This window comes from Medicago sativa, chromosome 1, assembly GCF_051527215.1.
Source record: "Medicago sativa cultivar Bolivia chromosome 1, Bolivia_mono, whole genome shotgun sequence".
NCBI lineage: Eukaryota > Viridiplantae > Streptophyta > Magnoliopsida > Fabales > Fabaceae > Medicago > Medicago sativa.
The window spans coordinates 76,628,930-76,647,265 of NC_140749.1; the positions used below are offsets into that span (position 1 = coordinate 76,628,930).

General features: G+C 31.7%; 2 protein-coding genes across 2 annotated transcripts; both read right to left on the reverse strand.

The window, feature by feature from the left end:
• Positions 1-2,893: 2,893 nt before the first annotated feature.
• Positions 2,894-5,362, reverse strand: LOC146957565 (uncharacterized). Its single transcript, XM_085750786.1, has 6 exons — positions 4,992-5,362; positions 4,125-4,324; positions 3,725-3,845; positions 3,552-3,643; positions 3,373-3,467; positions 2,894-3,280 (listed from the first exon to the last, which is right to left on the reverse strand). The coding sequence occupies exons 1-6, from the start codon at positions 5,214-5,216 to the stop codon at positions 2,979-2,981; spliced, it is 1,035 nt and encodes a 344-aa protein (XP_085606912.1). The 5' UTR covers positions 5,217-5,362; the 3' UTR covers positions 2,894-2,978.
• Positions 5,363-11,390: 6,028 nt separating this feature from the next.
• Positions 11,391-14,617, reverse strand: LOC146957566 (uncharacterized). Its single transcript, XM_085737147.1, has 6 exons — positions 14,242-14,617; positions 13,357-13,556; positions 12,403-12,502; positions 12,230-12,315; positions 12,051-12,142; positions 11,391-11,959 (listed from the first exon to the last, which is right to left on the reverse strand). The coding sequence occupies exons 1-6, from the start codon at positions 14,464-14,466 to the stop codon at positions 11,727-11,729; spliced, it is 936 nt and encodes a 311-aa protein (XP_085593273.1). The 5' UTR covers positions 14,467-14,617; the 3' UTR covers positions 11,391-11,726.
• Positions 14,618-18,336: the final 3,719 nt, after the last annotated feature.

The window sequence follows — 18,336 nt, forward strand, 5'->3', positions numbered from 1 at the left end:
CTAATCCCAATCCCTTAAACCTACAACAATTGATCACTTCTATGAATTAAAACTTGTTAATAATGAGAGTTAGTCTCACCCTTACCTTAGATTATGATTCTGAAATCCAACAGCCGCGTTCTTCGTTCTTTAGGGTTCTCTCTGGTTTTCTCTTCTTTCTCTCTTCTTTCCTCTGTTGTACACGTTCTAATTTTCTCTCCCAATTACAGACTTTTATTCTTTCCTTAAATGCTCTTCTCACCACAACTTACTCTTTCCCCTAATAATTTAATTATTTCTACTAATAACAATATTTCTCCCCCACTTAAGAAAATACTTATATTATTAACATATCTTCTACCAATATATATATATATATATATATATATATATATATATATATATATATATATATATATGGGTTATGATAGAAGACACCTTTTGTGAAGGTGTCTTTTATCAAGTTACTCTATGAGCATTTGTTAAAAGACACCAACTACTTTTTATGAAGGTGTCTTTTATCAAAGTTATAACTAAAAAAGTGAAAATCACACCTTGAGGTGTGACTTGATAAAAGACACCACACTACTTTTTATGAAGGTGTCTTGTAACATAACCCTATATATATATATATATATATATATATATATATATATATATATATATATATATATATATATATATATATATAATAATTCACATAATATTCTAAAAAAAAGCCATAAATCACTTAAATATTAATTATGAAAAAGTGGGCGTTACACTATCCATCAGTTATTGCAAGGATTCATCTTTAGTTTTAAGGATTCTACTATTTTTCATTCCAAATCACTCAAACCCACGCAAATCAAATTAAAGATTGATAGGATAAAAAAGTTTTAGACGAACAACCCAATCAGACAAATTGTAGGAAATGGCCCAATAACAAAAATAGTTCAACCGCAACTATACCAATCCAATGCCGAATAGCATGCCAAATACTCAAAAAAAATTTACACCTCATAAATAAATTATCTACTGATTCCTCTGACCCACAACTAATCACACAATGCACCAAATCAGGTTGAACTGTGTTTCGCATGAGTAAATTATCCTTAGTTACGAAGAAGACGCCAAACAAAAAGAGGCCTTCAATGGAACTGTTTTGTGTCAAATAATGTTTGATACAACAAAAAAAATTGATGGATCCATGGTTGTTAGCATACAATAAACGCCACTAGCTAAATAACCTTTGGAAGGGTCCAACATCCATTGCCACCTATCCACCCCATCAACTTGTAAAGCAATATTATGAATGAGTGTGCAACACTCCTCAACCACCTCTTCCTCCCACACAAACAATCTCCTCCATCGCTTCCAAGCCTCCCCACCCTCCACAACCCTAAAGAAAACATATCAGCAACCGTCATATCTTTAGATTTAGATAACTCAAACGACGACTAAATCTGTCACTTAACGAAATACCACTAGCCCACTGATCAGTCCAAAAAAACGTATTAACCCCATCACCAATTACCTTCTCAAACTATCATCAAACCTATTTCCAACACCCATCCCATAACCACGACAAATCCCCTCCAACGCTTGCCATCAGGCTGACCCTCCCCGCCATCCCTCCTTCAAACGACCACCAAACTCACCTAGCCACCAAAACTTTGTTCCACAAACTACCCCTAACTACAACCATCCTCCAACACCATTTGCCTAAAAGCGCCAAATTTAACTCCCTCACCCTCCTAACCCCAAATCCACCACTCTCCTTACTCAAACAGATATCATCTCATTTTACCCAAGGTGTTTTCATTTATGCTCACCACAACAAAAAAAAAAAACATTTTAAATAAGATTCAATAGTGGAAATGATACATGTGAATGCCTTGGAGAAGGAAAGAAAGTAGATCGGAAAAGAAGATATGATAGATTTCAAAAGAACCAGACGACCCCCCAAAGAAGTAGATATGACAAATTTAATTAAGTTGTCTCACACTATAATGTATCTGTTACCGTTCACACAAAAAGGCACAGACCTTGGTATGATGCTCACACCATGTAATAGTAGGTGCTAGTCACATATTTTTCTTGGTTTTGCTATAAGAAATTGGTATGTCTAGTTTGCAGCATAGGGCACTAAGGGTAAAAAAATATGTCTGTATTGCTTTCCGCAACTTTTGTGAGGAACATGACAGCTTTGGTCTCTTAAGAATTAGACATGTCTCTAAATATTTTGCAGAGGATAATACAAGGTAATATTATAAATATTGGTTTGTTTCTCTTTAGTATGTTAGTTATCAACAAATACACCATCAATATATACTGGTTATAAATTATGATGTGTGCTCACACATGAAAGATGGCGTTTCAATATTGAAACCCTAGATTTTGTTTTCTAGTTTGTTTCAAATGTCTTTTATTTCAGTGCTTGGATACTAGTGTTTGAAGAGAATTGATTGCATTGAATTTATTATTTAACAAATGTTCGTGTATTTATCTTCACCCATTGTACTAAAAAGCATTTGGTAAAACATCTCAGATCTCACGTCACCCCTTGGACTTTTTTCTATGGCTTGCGTACGTAATCACCATATTCATTTATGAATTGACTTACGACGCCGAAAAAAGTGGTGCTATTTTGTTGCAAGTGGTTTGCTCCATCTAGCAAAGGGGTGTACAAATAAATAAATTCATGAATTTATTTGCTCCATCTATGCACAACCCCATTCCTTGCAAGTTGCAGCTCCAACTCCACACTAATCTGCAAGTTGAAGCTGCTCTTTGTGATCTATAATATGATCTCATAGTGTTTTTATGATGGGATTTTGAATATAGCCAAATATCACGATGAACATTAAAAGATGTTGAAAATCTACATTTTTAGATAATGGGAATATAAGATAATATTTGAGTACCACCAAAATAAAACATTCTCAAAACACTTTATTGAAACAGACTAACCAAACAAAGTTTTATTCTTAACAGCTAAACATCTTTATTGAAATAGACTAACCAAACAAAGTAAAAATTGAGCGATTCAACTTCCAGTGCTTAATGCCAACTTGTCTTTCTTTTCTTCCACCCCACTGCTTACCATGCCTAACAAAATAGTTATGATCATAATGGCTGACAACATTCAAACTGTCTAACCAATCATCAGCAGCCTTCAACAAAGAGTTCATCTGAATTGATTCACGTGCTTTCGGAAAAGCCAAAATTGACCTTTTCAGCTTATCAGTAGTTAGGCCAAAAATTGGAAGAGGCATTTTCAGCTGTCCATCTCCATCATGCAACTTTGGTTGATTTTTGCCTGTGACAAAGGAAGAGATACAAAATTAGATAGGTGAAACAAAGAACTTAATTTTGTATTTAGTAATGTTAGAATGAAAGAGATGAATATACTTTTAAAGTGAGTAGATAGATTATGAAAGGTTAGAAATGATGCTTTTATGTTGTTTTTAAGCGTTGGTATGGTGCGGATCCCGTAAATTGGATACCTGAACACAAGTTTGATTTGTTAGACGGACAGAGAAAAATATACGAAATAAATAACGGCAAAAGATGTACATTTTGAAACCTACCATGCCACGGAAAACCAACTACATGGTGATATATCAGAGCTCCTATAGGTTTTTATATAAGGATGCTCCTCAGCAAGATTTGAAACCTGAGAGACGAGAGAAATTTTTAGCGTTTAAACTAGAAAAATGGAATATAATGTGAAGAGGTATATCTGAAAACGAAAAGAACTTGCCTTATAAATTAGATGCATGCGTTCATGTGGACGTTCTTCCTCAAAGAATTGATAGACAAGCTTAGTTGTTGTCTTCTTTAAATTTGAAGGCTCCAAACCACTTTTTTCCTCACTAGATTTCCTGCTAGAGATTAATTACAACAAAGAAAATAAAGAACTATTAAAGGGGCCTTAAACTAGAAAAAGATAGTTAATTGAAAATGACAACAACAAAACAAAAAAAAACCATCCAATCAAATTATATATGAAAATTTTCCCCTAATCATTTGATCATGATATTTGTTACAACAAAATGAATATTTACATAAAAAAAAAAAAATCAGTTCATACAAGTACAGCTAGTATATTCATTTGTTTAGTAATAAAATAAAAAAAATGGACCAATGAAAAACCAACTTACTTCAATCCATGATCATCCTCAACATACAATTGAAGAGCAGAAAGAGATGGAGCAAAGTACTGTGTAACGGGTTGAAGGTCGTATTGTTTAAAGGGCACCTCCGCGCCGATAGCACTCCATTCATTATAAGACTCCCAAAGGTCTTCAAGCACAAAATTTGGGTTTCCCTCAGATTCAGTGCTACTTCCCTCGATCTTAGGCTGTGCAATCCAAAGTCAAAACATATATTAGTTATTAACAAAAAAAAATTTGATCAAAACTGAAAGCCTTTGCAAATGATGAAAATAAATAATTAATAAAAAATTCATGATTAAGGACTCATTTGTTACCGTTTTTTCTCAAAAAATAAACTTTATTTTTCATTTTTTATTAATTAGTTTTAGGAGTTTTCATCCATTATATTAATACAGTTTTTATTTAAAAAAACGAAGAATTTGACTAAGATCTAAAAAATAGTTTAATTTAAAAGCTGTTTTGACTAGCTTCTCTTTTAAAAATAAAATAATAACAATAATAATTAATAATTTTAATGATAGTCAACAAATACAAAATAACTTCAGTTTTTTATTTATTAAATTTTAAAAATTAATCTATAAATTATAAAATATTAAAATCCCTTTATATAATAAAAAATGGCCCCTAAAATGTCTTGGAGGGATCAAAATTCAACACCATTCCAGCTTGATCACCAAAGCATCCCGATGAACAAGGCACATGAAAATTTAGTTGAACTCAAGTCCATTGTCTTAAAATGTTAAAAAAAAAATATATGCATGAGGAGGTAAGAGTTTTAAATATCATCTACGTGGCTATCACAAAAACTGATAAAAAAAAAGTGACAAAATTTAAAAGATTCAATTTTAACACCTTGGATGAAAATTTAACCGCCACCAAAGGGGTCAGTGAGGATAAGAGGCTATGAAGGTTATCCCCGCTAATTGATCTCGGTAAAGTCAACTCGTACAAGTCGGCACGTATGTCCTGCCTAACCGATTCAGATTTCTCCAGCCGATTATTGTTGTTGTTATGTGGTTCCGATTGGTTAGATCCATTGGTTTTTGACAAGGAAAATCGACCAGTAGAGTTTGACATGATCGGAAAGCAAATGAATTGACGGATAGTAACGAGAAAGAAACAGTGAATGGAAAAAAATTGAACGGTGATAAGGAAAAGAGCGTTGTGTTTGTGCGTTTGGATTGGAAGGGAGAAAGAAGCAAAAGCACAAAAGAAGATGTGTGTGTTATGTTTGTAATGAGAGGTTGACGTGTGTTTATATAGAAGTAAGATGAGGCGATTAGCAATGTGATTGGATAAAAATTGATTTTAAATGAATTTATATTGTAACATTGATTATGATGAAAAGTGAGTTGAAAGTAAAATAATTTAGGTTGAATATGAAAAAGTGAGTTGAATGTAAAATAATTTAGTTGAATATGAATATGAATTTATATATTAAAATTTAGAACACATTCAATATTTTTTTTATTTCACTTTTGTAGTAGTCACAACTGATTCTAAAGGTTTTGTAAAAAAAATAAAAATAAAAAATTCAAAAGGTTTAGAACCAATTTTAATATGTTGGTTGATTTCGAGTATAATTGATTTTGACCACGTAATTAATTCTAATTTGAAACTACAATTTATAGCTTTGACCAAAGCGTTTAACAAAGTTTAAAATAAAAAAAAAAGATTGAAACAAAGTTTAAAAAATTAAAATTAATTATGAGTTCATTTCAAAAAATATAATTTAATTGTCCTCGTGAGCTTAGCTCAGTTGGTATGGACAATGCATAATATATGCAAGGTCCGGGGTTTGAACCCTGACCACCCAAAAAAAAAATTAATTTTCATTGAAATTTGAAAACAACAAATAAATAGCAACAAAAATTGTCTACAAAAGTGAAAATTAAAGGGAACTGGGAGACTTGACAGAAAAAGGAAGGGAATAATTTTTTTAAGATGATTTGTTTCGAAAGCAAGTAAATAGGATCATGTTTACTTTTAATTTTTTCTGTCTTAGAAAAATATCAAGTATCTAAAAGTCGCATTAAATCTAGGTTATTCTAAAGAAATTAACATTAAAAATTATGTATTTTACTTGTTTTGAAAGAAAATCTATTTCAAAAGAAAATTTACTTCAATTTTACATTGACTAATGCCATCTTTTTTTTTCTTGAAAGGATGACTGATGTTATCTTAGTTACCAATTAGAGGTTCTGTCGACGTGTTTAGTAATAATGACGTCATGCCTGTGTTACAAAAAAATTCAAGATTCTGAACCAATTTGTTACAATTATTTTTCGAGAAGAAAAAAAAGACTTTCATGGAATAATCATTTTTAGATGTTCTCATCCGTTTGGTATGATCCCTTTCTTCAAATCTTTAAAGGAGATATTTTTGGATGGTAGATTTTTTTATTCGAACAACCCAAAATGAAATATATTAAAACGAATAATGTATTCTACATGGCATAAGGAGGGCCAGAGAAGAACACAAACCGTTACAAACAATTACAAATTCAAAACGAAGAGAACAAGGAATTTCTAAAGCCTAAACTCAAACATAGTAGTGGATTAAGCCACTACAATAATCGAAAACAAAAGTAATTTAATTTATATATGCTGCCAAATTGAGTAGATTGTTTGGGTTTTATGAGAAGTTGTAAAATCTAATTTCATTTAATATATTCAACACATAAAGTAGTTATTAATTTTGGATTTATAATAGCTATTGTCTTATACAATTTCTATTTCCTTTTCGGTGTCTTTTATTATCACTTGTGTCTTATTATCAAGTTCCCAAGGCTTATTGTTTGCTAGATTCGCATTCACAAAAATATTAACAGAAATACAACACTATGAAAGCAAATGCATAACCATCCATGAAATATTACTACTGCCAACATCTTATGCCCCATTATACTTGATGTATTTTATTTAGGGTTAAATATGTTTTTGTTTTCTATAAATATAGTCAGTTTTGTTTTTAGTCCTCATAAAAAAAACGATATGTTTTGGTCCCTATAAAAAATTTCAGCATATAGTTTTAGTCTATGTTGAATTAAAATTTGTTTAATTATGCTTAAACTTTTAAATTTTTGAATTTTTTTTTACATACTTGTTTAAAACATTGTAAAAAGTTCGTCCGTAAAAAAATAGCTAAAAATTTGTTTTTTAAGTTCAAATTTTCATTAGTTTTATCTTGAAATTTAACGTTTAATAAAATTCATAATTGATTCATTACATATTAAAAAATTCTAATATTTTTTATAAAAGAGTTTCTAAGAATGTTCTTAACACATGTTCGTAAAAAATCAATCAAAAGTTTAAGTATAATTAAACAAATTTTAATTTAACAAAGATTAACAAAGATTAAAATTATGTGCTATAAAAATTTATATGAACCAAAATCTATCATTTTTTTTTTATGTGGACAACAAATCAAGGTCTGTGCCTTTTTGTGAGAATGGTAACAAATACATTATGGTGTGAGACAACTTAATTAAATTTTGATTAAATAAAAGGGTGGATTCTAAGGTGAGGGAGCAATTAAGTCCCTCACCGGTGAACCATCTATCATATACCATTAGATCTTTAAAAATGATTTAAGGGTTTAGATTTTATTAAAAAAAGAGAGAGTAACATGTATGCTTTCCTTCACCCAATCCCTCCTCTTTTTTATTTTTCCAGCAAAACCTTCATCCTTCTCTTGCTTCCTTTCTGTCTTCTTTCTTTTTCTACTAAACTGGATAGAGAAAACCCAGATCAAAAAAATTTCAAACCTTGTAACAATGGAAAGAGAAAACTCAAATCAATGTTTGAAGCTTGATAGTTTATTAAAAAACACAATTGAAATGAATTTCATATGCCTTAACATTCCATACATATATGCTATGATATGTTTAATTTTTATCGGTAATTGATAAAAACACATTGATTGGAAATCTAAGAATTTATTCAAAGCATTTTGCCTAAATTTACATTCAGGTCTAATTTTTCTACATATGAATAGTCATAAATTTTAGTTTTATTTCAAACATTGTAAACATGATCATCGTTAGTGTTTTGTGTTTGGCATCAGACCACTATCGTCATGTATATTTACGGTGGTTAGCACCTCTTTGTGGAACTAGGGGAGGAATTGGGTAGAAAAAGGCATATGTGTTACTTTTTTCTTATAAATAAAATCTAAACCCTTGAATCATTTTTAAAAATCTAATGGTATATTATAGATGGTTCACCGGTGAGGGACTTGATTGTTCCCCCACCTTAGAATCCACCAAATAAAAGGGTCAAAATTTAATTAAGTTGTCTCAGGCTATAATGTATTTGTCACCATTCACACAAAAAGACACATACCTTCATATGATGCCCACACCATGTATTAGTAGATGATAGTCACATATTTTTCTTGGTTTTGCTTTAAGAAATTGGTATGTCTAGTTTACAACATAGGGCACGAAGGGTAAAAAATATGTCTCCATTGTGCTATCTGCAACTTTTGTGAGGAACATGACAGCTTTGGTCTCTTAAGAATTAGACATATCTCTAAATATTTTGCAGCCTAGAGGATAAGACAAGGTGCAATATTATTAATATTGGTTTGTTTCTCTTTAACCTGTTACCTATCAGCAAATACACCAACAATCTATACTGGTTATAAATTCAATATTGAAACCCTAGATTTTGTTTTCTAGTTTGTTTTAAATGTCTTTTATTTCAGTGCTTAAATACTAGTGTTTGAAGAGAATTGGTTGCATTGAATTTTTTTATTTAGCAAATGTTAGTGTATTTATACTCCCCCCACTGTATTGTACTATAAAACATTTGGTAAAACATCTCACGTCATTGTACCAAAAAAGAAAATCTCACGTCATCTCTTGGACGTTTTTTATTTACCTAAAAGGAGTGAAGATGACTTCCATGGCTTGCGTAATCACCATATTTATGAATTGACTTAGGACGACGCAAAAAGTGGTACTGTTATTTTGTTGTACTAAGTGATTTGCACCATATTCATAATTGTTAGTCAAAAGAGATGTTAACGAGGGCAACAAAAGTCAAATGGATTTGGCAGTTCACAACCTTTCATATCATCTAGTGAACCGGTCATGTACATAACTCACAAAAAAACAAAACAACACCGACAAGTTTTTGTTTGCTAGTAATAGTGGATTTTCTATCGATGATCGTAGGTAATATTGTTGTCAAAATCTCGATTTAAATCATAAAATTTAGGATTTTGCGACTTTTTTCATCTTCAACGACTCAAATCCATAGTAGAATCCTAAAATAGGCAAAATTCATCGATTTTGATTGCGATTTTATGATTTCTTCTGAACTAAGTCATTTATGACTATATACCATTTATAACATTTTTTTTTGTCAAAAAAAAAGTATTATTTTTTTTGGGTAAAATCCATTGATTTTGATTGCGATTTTACAATTTCCTACATCGATTCTACAAAAGTCCTTGAGTAAAATCCTTCGATTTTGATTGCAATTTTATGAGTCCCGATTTTGCTATTCCCTTTCGACCTGAATTAAAGTCCCGATTTTGACAACCTTGATAGGCGTATATATGCCTCTTTAAATAGGTACAAGCATAGCAAAAATTTGGTCGATGTTACTTTCCAAGACATTGAGACAAACTTATTAGTAATCTTCCTATTATAACAGTAAAGTCAAAATTATAACAAACTAATTAGTAAGGTACTAAACTGCCTAGTAATAACAGTAAGGTCAAAATTCAGTTATGCATTCACAGACTTCTAATTTCGAATGGAAAAGATAAGCCAAGATAATAGTGTAAACTTTATGAGACTATGAAGTATGCAAAGTTTCCTTCATAGATACATAAATATCTCTTTCATCAAGGTAAACAAGGTCTGCATTTAGCAATTTCTGCATAAAGTTCTTCTCACCTGGTAACCCAAATATTTCAAAAAACATAAACAAACATGACTATATTTTGTCGAGATGTACCAGTTTAGTGTAAGAACTTGACTTTTTAACTTCAATGGACATAATTTGAATCACACAAGACAATTGTAAAATGATCATTAGTGTCACCGTTATTAATAATAATTTCCTCTTACTCATTTTTTTAAAAGAAATTTACATTCATATTTAATTCGACTACTCTCTTAGTTACAAGCATAAATTGAAGTAAGCATAAATTGAACAAGTCGCTTTGGTGTGTGTTTATGGCACCCCTTTGCATGAATTAAATGTTAATTTTTTTCATCGAGCTAGAAGTGTACGGTGAAGGAAAGGTATATGCAGGTTGATGATTGCACAATTAATAAATTAAAAATGGACTATCGTATTCTTATATCAATGTCATGTTTGGAAGATATTAATGTGATCGAAGAAATATTGGTAGACGATTTAGATTTTGGTTTAGCTGAAGATGCATGTTTAGTTGAAGAAGAGGTTGATAAAGAATCTGTTTATTCTGAGACACACTATTTGCAAGATGATGTTCAAGTTGTTGAAACACTAGTTCAACAGATACATGATAATTGGTCATCTCGTGAAGGGTGGGACATAGCCAAGGGTGATTCAGGTTATCACGGTAAATGCTTCAATCGACAACAGGAAAGGGTTCAGTTTGTTCAGGAGGGGAATGTCATATTGTGACAACAAGTTCTGATATACGGCACAAAGATGGTATAAAACCGGTTGCTGATGAACAAAATGATAGTTTAATTTGCTTCGGTTTCTAATAGGCTTATGTAGGGTCTAACTAATCAAGATAAAGAAACTTAGGTTAAAAGGTCCAGATTGTGTCCTCCAAATCAACAACGGTTCCCAACATTGGGACCTTGGAGATATGAGTGTGGTTAATTACAAGATAAAAATATAGGCAATGCCGGACTATTGTCTCACCAAAAAAGAAGCCGAAGAATCTTTTGAGTCTTCTGTAAAAGTAAATTACGTTCGTCAGCCGGAACGTCTCTTTCAATTTTTAATGATGATTGGAAAAATTGGATGTGCGAATTATGAGGTGGCGGATGAGGATGTTTGCAGAGCAGGCAAGTCCATTGGGGTGAGTTTTAGAAGGGTGATTTTCTAATATTTTTAATATTTTATCAAATTGACCCGTACTCAGGCCAATTATGCGCTCATTGAGTTTTTATGTTGGGATTTTGAATACAGCAAAAATCTTGATGAACATTAAAAGATGAATCTACAATTTTAGATGTAGTGGAGAAGTATAATATAATATTGGGATTAAAAGAAAATATTTGAGCGCCAACCAAAATAAAATCTTCTCAAAACACTTTATATAAGGTGCGATACAATACTTGTCGCCAAAAATGTGTTTGGCATGCTGACGTTAATTTGCATGATACAACTAGTACATTGATTATTCTTACTATTTTTTAGCTACGACTTTCAACGATAAAATTTAATGATACATGCATGCATACATAGGGTAGATACAAGATATATATCTATATCTTGTCTTGCTAGCATGATTTAAGAGACTTGCTATTTAACCAAAATAAATGTGCAACCAAACAAACTAAAAGATGCAGTCACTGATTTCAACCTTCAGCCTTAACAAAATGGTTCCTAATGCCAACCAGCAGTCTTTCTATTCTCCTACCCACTGCTTACCATCCTTAACAAAAAAGTTGTAGTCATGATGAAGCTCAACCTTCAAACACTTTAACCAAACATCGGCAGCCTTCAATAAAGAGTTCATTTCATCTGATTTTGATGCTTTCGGAAGAGTCAAAATTGACCCTTTCAGGTTATAAGTAGTTAAACCAAAAATAGGAATAGGCATCTTCAAGGATTCATCTTGCAACTTTGGTTGATTTTTGCCTATGAGAAAGGAAGAGATATAAAATTAGGTTGGTGAAACAAGAACTTAATTATGTATTTAGTAAAGTCGGAACGAAAGAGATAAATATACATTTAGAGCGAGTTGATAGATTATGAAAGGTGAGAAATGTTGTGTTTAAGTTATTAAGCGTTGATCCAGCAGGGATCCCGTAAATCGGATACCTAAACACAAGTTTGATTTGTTAGACGGACAAAGAAAAATTTAGGAAATAAATGACGGCAAAATTAGATGTACATTTTGAAACCTACCATGCTACAGAAAACCAACTACATGGTGATATATCACAACTCCTATAGTTTTGTATACCAGGATGCTCCTCAGCAAGATCTGAAACCTGAGAGAAAAAAGAAATCTTTAGCATTTAAACTAGAAAAATGGAATATAATGTGAAGAGGTATATCTGAAAAAGAAAAAGACTTGCCTTATTAATTAGAGGCATGCGTAACCATGGCAAAATTATCTCGAAATATTCAAAGACCAAATTTGTTGTTGTCTCATTTGAAGGCGCAAAACCACTTTTGCTGTTACAGTTTCATAACAACAAAAACCACATATTTTAAGCATTGCAATGGTTGCAAAATGATGTCTTGAATACAAAGAAAATAATGAAATATTACAAGGCCTTGAACTAGAAAAAGATACATATGTCAATTCATTTACACTTGCATATCAATGTCAATATAGTGTGAGATGTATTTAGAAATATCTATTATCATTTCAACCAATCAACTTTTACTCCTAAGGTTAGTACCCAAAAAAAAGGTAAGATTTCAGCTTCACAATTTTAGATTCTCTATCGTCTAAGATTCCGCGAATTACACGGTCAATAAATAGAAACTGTTGGATTAGGATCAGACGACTTTGAATTTAAGCTTAGAAAATCAGCTTTAAGTATACAAAGTCAAACTCTACCGTTTAAGATTCCGCAAATTACATTGTCAATAACTAGGAACGGTTGATTTAGGATCAGACGACTCCGAAATTTAAGCTTAGAAAATCAGCTTTAAATATACAAAGTCAAAATCGAGTTAGTTCAATCTCTATCCAATGACCGCAATAAATCTAAATTTGTACACAAACACGACAAGCCTATTAAAATTGTAATTAAAGGATTACTCCTCTCAATAAAAATAATTTCCATTAGTTTAATAACCATGCATCAAAATATGATTGAAAATGGACCACAACGAAAAATCGTCCATCTAATCAATTATGAACCTTTTCCCTCATCATTTCCCCATGATATTTGTTAGAATAAAATGAATATATAATAAAGCAAAAAAAGAAAGAAAAAAAAAATACATACAAGCAAGCTTGTATAATCGTTTGTTAATTAGTCATTAAACATGGACCAACCAAGGATAAACCAACTTACTCCAATTCTTGATCATCCTCAACATACAATTGAAGAGCAGAAAGAGATGGAACAAAGTATTGTGTCACGATTTCATGGTTGTTTAATACAAGGGGCACCTCCACACCAAAAGCACTCCATTCATTATAAGACTCCCAAAGGTCTTCAAGCACAAAATATGGTTTTCCCTCAAATTCAGTGCTACTTCCCTCAATCTTAGGCTGTGCAATTCAAAGTCAAAATATATATCAGTTATTAACAAAAGAAATTTGATCAAAACTGAAAGCATTTGCAAATGATGAAAATAATTAATTAATAAAAAAAATTCATCCAGTTGTTACGATTCTTTCTCAAAAAAATCAACATATTTTCATTTTTTATTAATTACTTTAAGAAGTTTTCATCTATTTATATATTACATTTTTTATTAAAACAAAAAACAAGAATTTGACAAAGATCTAAAAAAATACTAGTTTAAAATGAAAAGCTGTTTTGACTAGCTTCTCTTAAAGACAATAATTTTTTAATGTCTTATTCTCTTTTAAAAATAAAATAATAACAATAATAATTAATAATTTTCGTGATAGTCAACAAATACAAAATAACATCAGTTTTTTATTTAATAAATGTCTAAAAACTAATTTCTAAATTTTTTTTAGGAAAAAACTAATCTCAAAACCATCTCTAGGGATCAAAATTCAACAGTATTCCATCTAGATGACCAAAGCACCCCGATAAACAAGGCACATGAAAATTCAGATGAACTCAAGTCAATTGTCTTAAAATGTCAACAAAAAACAACACATATGGATGAGGAGGTAAGAGTTTTAAAGATCATATTCCATGGCTATCACAAAAACTGATTAAAGTAAGAGTGACCAAAAGTTAAAGATTCAATTTTAACACCTTGGGTGAAAATTTAACAGCCACCAAAGGGGTCAGTGAGGATAAGAGGCTATTACGGTTATTCTCAATAACAGGGTCCGATAATGTCGACTCGTACAAGTTCACACGTGAGTCTTTTCTAACCGATTCAGGTTTCTGCAACAGTTTATTTTTGTTATTTTGTGGACCCAACTGGTTAGATCCATTGTTTTTTGACACGGAAAATTGACTAGTAAAGTTTGACATAATCGAAAAGCAAATAAATTGAAGGATCAATAACAAATTTTGAGAATGAAAGGGTGAGTAAAAAAAAAGTGAATGGTTATAAGGAAAAAATTGTGTTTGCGATTTTGGATTGTAAGGGAGAAAGAAGCATAAGCACAAAAGAAGATGTGAGTGCCGTGTTTTGTAATGAGAGGGTGAAGTGTGTTTATATAGAAGTAAGATGAGACAATGAGCAATGTGATTGATATGCATGATAAAAATTGATTTTAAATTAATTAATTAAGCGTTTTAACATAGATGATGATTAAAAGTGAGTTGAATGCAAAATGATTTAGGTTGAATATGTAAAAGTGAATTGAAAAAAAAATTCAAAATATCAATTCTAAAATCAAAAGTTATAAGTCACGTGAGCATAGCTCAGTTGTTAGGGACATCACATAATATATGTAGGGGTCAAAGTTTGAACCTCATATTCTCTACTTATTCACTTTAAAGAGGTGAATTTCTAGCAACTAGGCTACATAACCAAAATAATAAAAAAATCGAAAGCTATACATATTGTAGCTTCAAATTATAATTAATTCTGAAGACAAAATCAATTCTACTCGAAATAAACCAACATATTAAAACCAGTTCACCTTTAAAAAAATATTATTTTTTACAAAATTCTTAGAATCAAATTTGACTACTACAAAAGTAAAATAAAAAATACATTGAACGTGTTCTAAATTTTAATATTTGATGTTTTTGACTAATTTGGTTTCTGTTTTTTTAAAGAATTTTAATGCTAGTAACTCCCATGTAGACTTTTGATTTTTTTTTTTTTATGTTTTTAATAATGTCAACTATAATAATTGCTGAAATGGGCGGACACCTGAATTGACGCATGTGACCCTCTACCTTATGCTTTATAGTATATTATTATTATTATTACATTATAAGTGTTTTTGTTTAGAGTAGTGATAGATAGACGCCCCTATGGCCCCTATGTGAGGAACCCCCCACTCAATACCTACATGTGGCATTTTTTATGTTAATTATAATGGGTACAATTTTGACCATTACTTCCCTCACCCTCTCTTCTCCCTCACCAACCACCACCACCTGCCACGCCCGCCATCCTCACCTTTCATCATCTTCCCCTTCTCCTTCTTCTCCCCATCGATCACACCATCCATCCTATGTCGCAATTATTGTCCCCGTCCTTGCCTCCACTGCACCCTTTGTCACCACTATGTCCCCGTCCTTGCCACTCCCTAGATTTTGCTCTATCTCCTAGACTCACTTCTCTCTCCCCACGACCCTCCATCTCCACCACTACCATCCTCAGACTAACCACACACCCCTCCGTCCACCACCACAACTGTTGATCTCGTCACCAGATCTGGATGAGAAAGAGGTCGAAGGGAAGTGATGAGAGAGAGAGAGAGAGAAGTTAGAGAGCAACATGAGAAAGAGAACTCAATTCTAGAAACACATGCCTCACGGATGCTTGGAAAATAGTTGTCTATTTTCCAATGCGTACGAAGTGCAAGTATACACTGTCGCAACAAGTAATAAAGAGTAAGTAGAATATCGATCTCACGAGGATTGTCGTGGATAAGTTCTAACTATTTTCAAACACTAAGTTTAATTATTTAAGATCTAAAACGACAAATAACGAAGACAAGATTTTAAGATACTGAAGTAGTAAAATGCATAAGTAGATAAGGCATATAAAATGAATTAAAGATTCAAGTGAAAAAGTGTCGTTAAAGAATTAACTTGGTAAAAATAGAGGTTTCCAAGATTTAGAAAGCTACAACTCTGAGATTGAAGATATATCATTATACAACTTTCTTTGGAAAAATGTAGCGAGCTATAGCTTCGCATAGTTTCCTAGCAACCTGGTGGCCACTAGGAGGTGTTCACTCAACCTTCATGTTAAGCATGTGAAGATGTCCTCTCAAAGTACAGTCACATAGTCGTAACAAGCAACATTACTAGGTTAGGTCAACAACATTTTTCACTGAAGTAGTACTTGTTGAGCCTTTTCCTGTGATAAGAGTCCTAGTTAGATCTTAATGTTTCCAGGTTCTTCCAAGATCTGGTACTCATGCAACACAATCTCTCTTATTCCCGTCACATTTCAGTTCATAGAGACGTAACTCATATCAAACAAACATTTTCCATTTATATACCATTTCTGTCTCAGGGAACTATAATATCAAAAGCAAAAGAAACCAAGTTTCACTATCAATGATTTTGAGTTAAAACAATTTATTTGAAAGAAGCTTTAAATGTTGTAATAAACTGAACTTGCAAACATAATTATTATCTAATCATTATCTAACCACAAAAGTGGTTAGTTCATAATAAACATAAACTCAAAAATAAAAATGGAGAAGATAAGAGATAAAAACATAATTGAATAAATCATTATGAGAGTAGAGTTTACAAAAGAGAAATTACAATCCTTTGAGAATGAAGGTGAGTATTTGCAGACTCAACAATTTGCTCTAATGACTCAAAAACTTTAAGATTCTAACTACTATGCTTTCAAGATGAAATGGATCAAGGTGTGAGATGAAAAAGAATGATTTGAATCTCTAAGGCGATGATTGGGTTAATTGAAGGTTGTTGCCTTCAATCTCTATTTTATTCAGCACATCACATCACACCACTAGCGCCCCTTACAAATGAATGCTTTTTGTTCTTTTATAGTACATGTCATTTCTTTTTGTTTAGTGCCCTTTTGATATTTTTCGATGTGATGGTCTTTGCCTTAACCATTAAGCATTGGAATATACCTTATCCATTTGGTGTACTATATGAGACTCTCTTATCTTCCTCTCCAAGCATAAGATGTCATGGACCCACTTTAATGCATATCCAATAAAAACCAAGTCTGATACCTCACAACGTTGTAGCTTCCTACATAGCCAGGATGTGTCCTTAAGTACTTTCTCCTATGAGCTGTCAGCCTTATCTCTTGGAATCAACATATTCCTTTTTTCTTGTATTACATTCTATGGAAAGTGATATTGAAAATTGTATTTGAGAATCTGAAAATTTGTTGTAAAATGTATTAGTCTCAAATGTATTTATAGAGGTTGTAGAAAATGTCCATGAAGCAAGGATGCCCTTTAAAGAGGCTCCACAATTAAAAGGAACGTGTTTGAAATCACACTAGTTCAGAAAACTGAGTTTTTGTTAATGGTAATCGATTACCACATAATTGGTAACTGGTTACACCACTGTAATGTTGCCCAAGATTTCAAATTTTGAATTTTGTTAACCGTTTACAACATATGGTGTAATCGGTTACACCCACTGAAAAAATTCTTAAAAACAGCAGCTTGTTTCTCATGGACACTTATGTTTAACTTAGAAAATGATTTGCGATGAGTTTAAAATATTTTCTGAGCATTCTAAGTTATATAACTATTGAAAGCAATAAATCAAAGATAAATGCACACTTACAAATATATTAACTATATAGTCTAAGTCTTCATCTTCATCTTGTGTCTCACATTGCCTCCATGTTCTTTCTTCTTTTGGTGATGTGGTTTTGTTTCATCAAAATCCAGCCAAGTCTTTAAGAGAGTGACCTTCTTCACATTTTTCCACATGAGGACGATGATACAGTGATGTAGCGTATATATGAGATGAACTTTCAGAGATGAATTTGATTATGAGAGGTGCAATTAGCCATGTAATATGAGGATGGTGATTTTGAAAGTTTTTTTTTTCTTGGTTTCAAGATGCTTTTTTCTGGGCTTCTTTGTTAGTTTTGAGTTTGTTTCATAAAAAAAGTAAAAAAAAAAAAAATTTTTTGCTAACGTGGACTAGCCACATTACGTGTTTAACGATCATATCATGTCATTGTTATTGTAACGTTGATAACGGATA

Coding starts and splice junctions, on each gene's coding strand:
- LOC146957566 (XM_085737147.1), bottom strand. CDS start 14,466: ATGTCAAACTTTACTAGTCAATTTTCCGTGTCAAAAAACAATGGATCT. Junction 12,503..13,356: donor GAGGATGATCAAGAATTGGA/GTAAGTTGGTTT, acceptor AAACTGTAACAG/CAAAAGTGGTTTTGCGCCTT. Junction 11,960..12,050: donor TCTATCAACTCGCTCTAAAT/GTATATTTATCT, acceptor CCTTTCTCATAG/GCAAAAATCAACCAAAGTTG.
- LOC146957565 (XM_085750786.1), bottom strand. CDS start 5,216: ATGTCAAACTCTACTGGTCGATTTTCCTTGTCAAAAACCAATGGATCT. Junction 3,846..4,124: donor GAGGATGATCATGGATTGAA/GTAAGTTGGTTT, acceptor AATCTCTAGCAG/GAAATCTAGTGAGGAAAAAA. Junction 3,644..3,724: donor GCATGCATCTAATTTATAAG/GCAAGTTCTTTT, acceptor ATTTCTCTCGTC/TCTCAGGTTTCAAATCTTGC.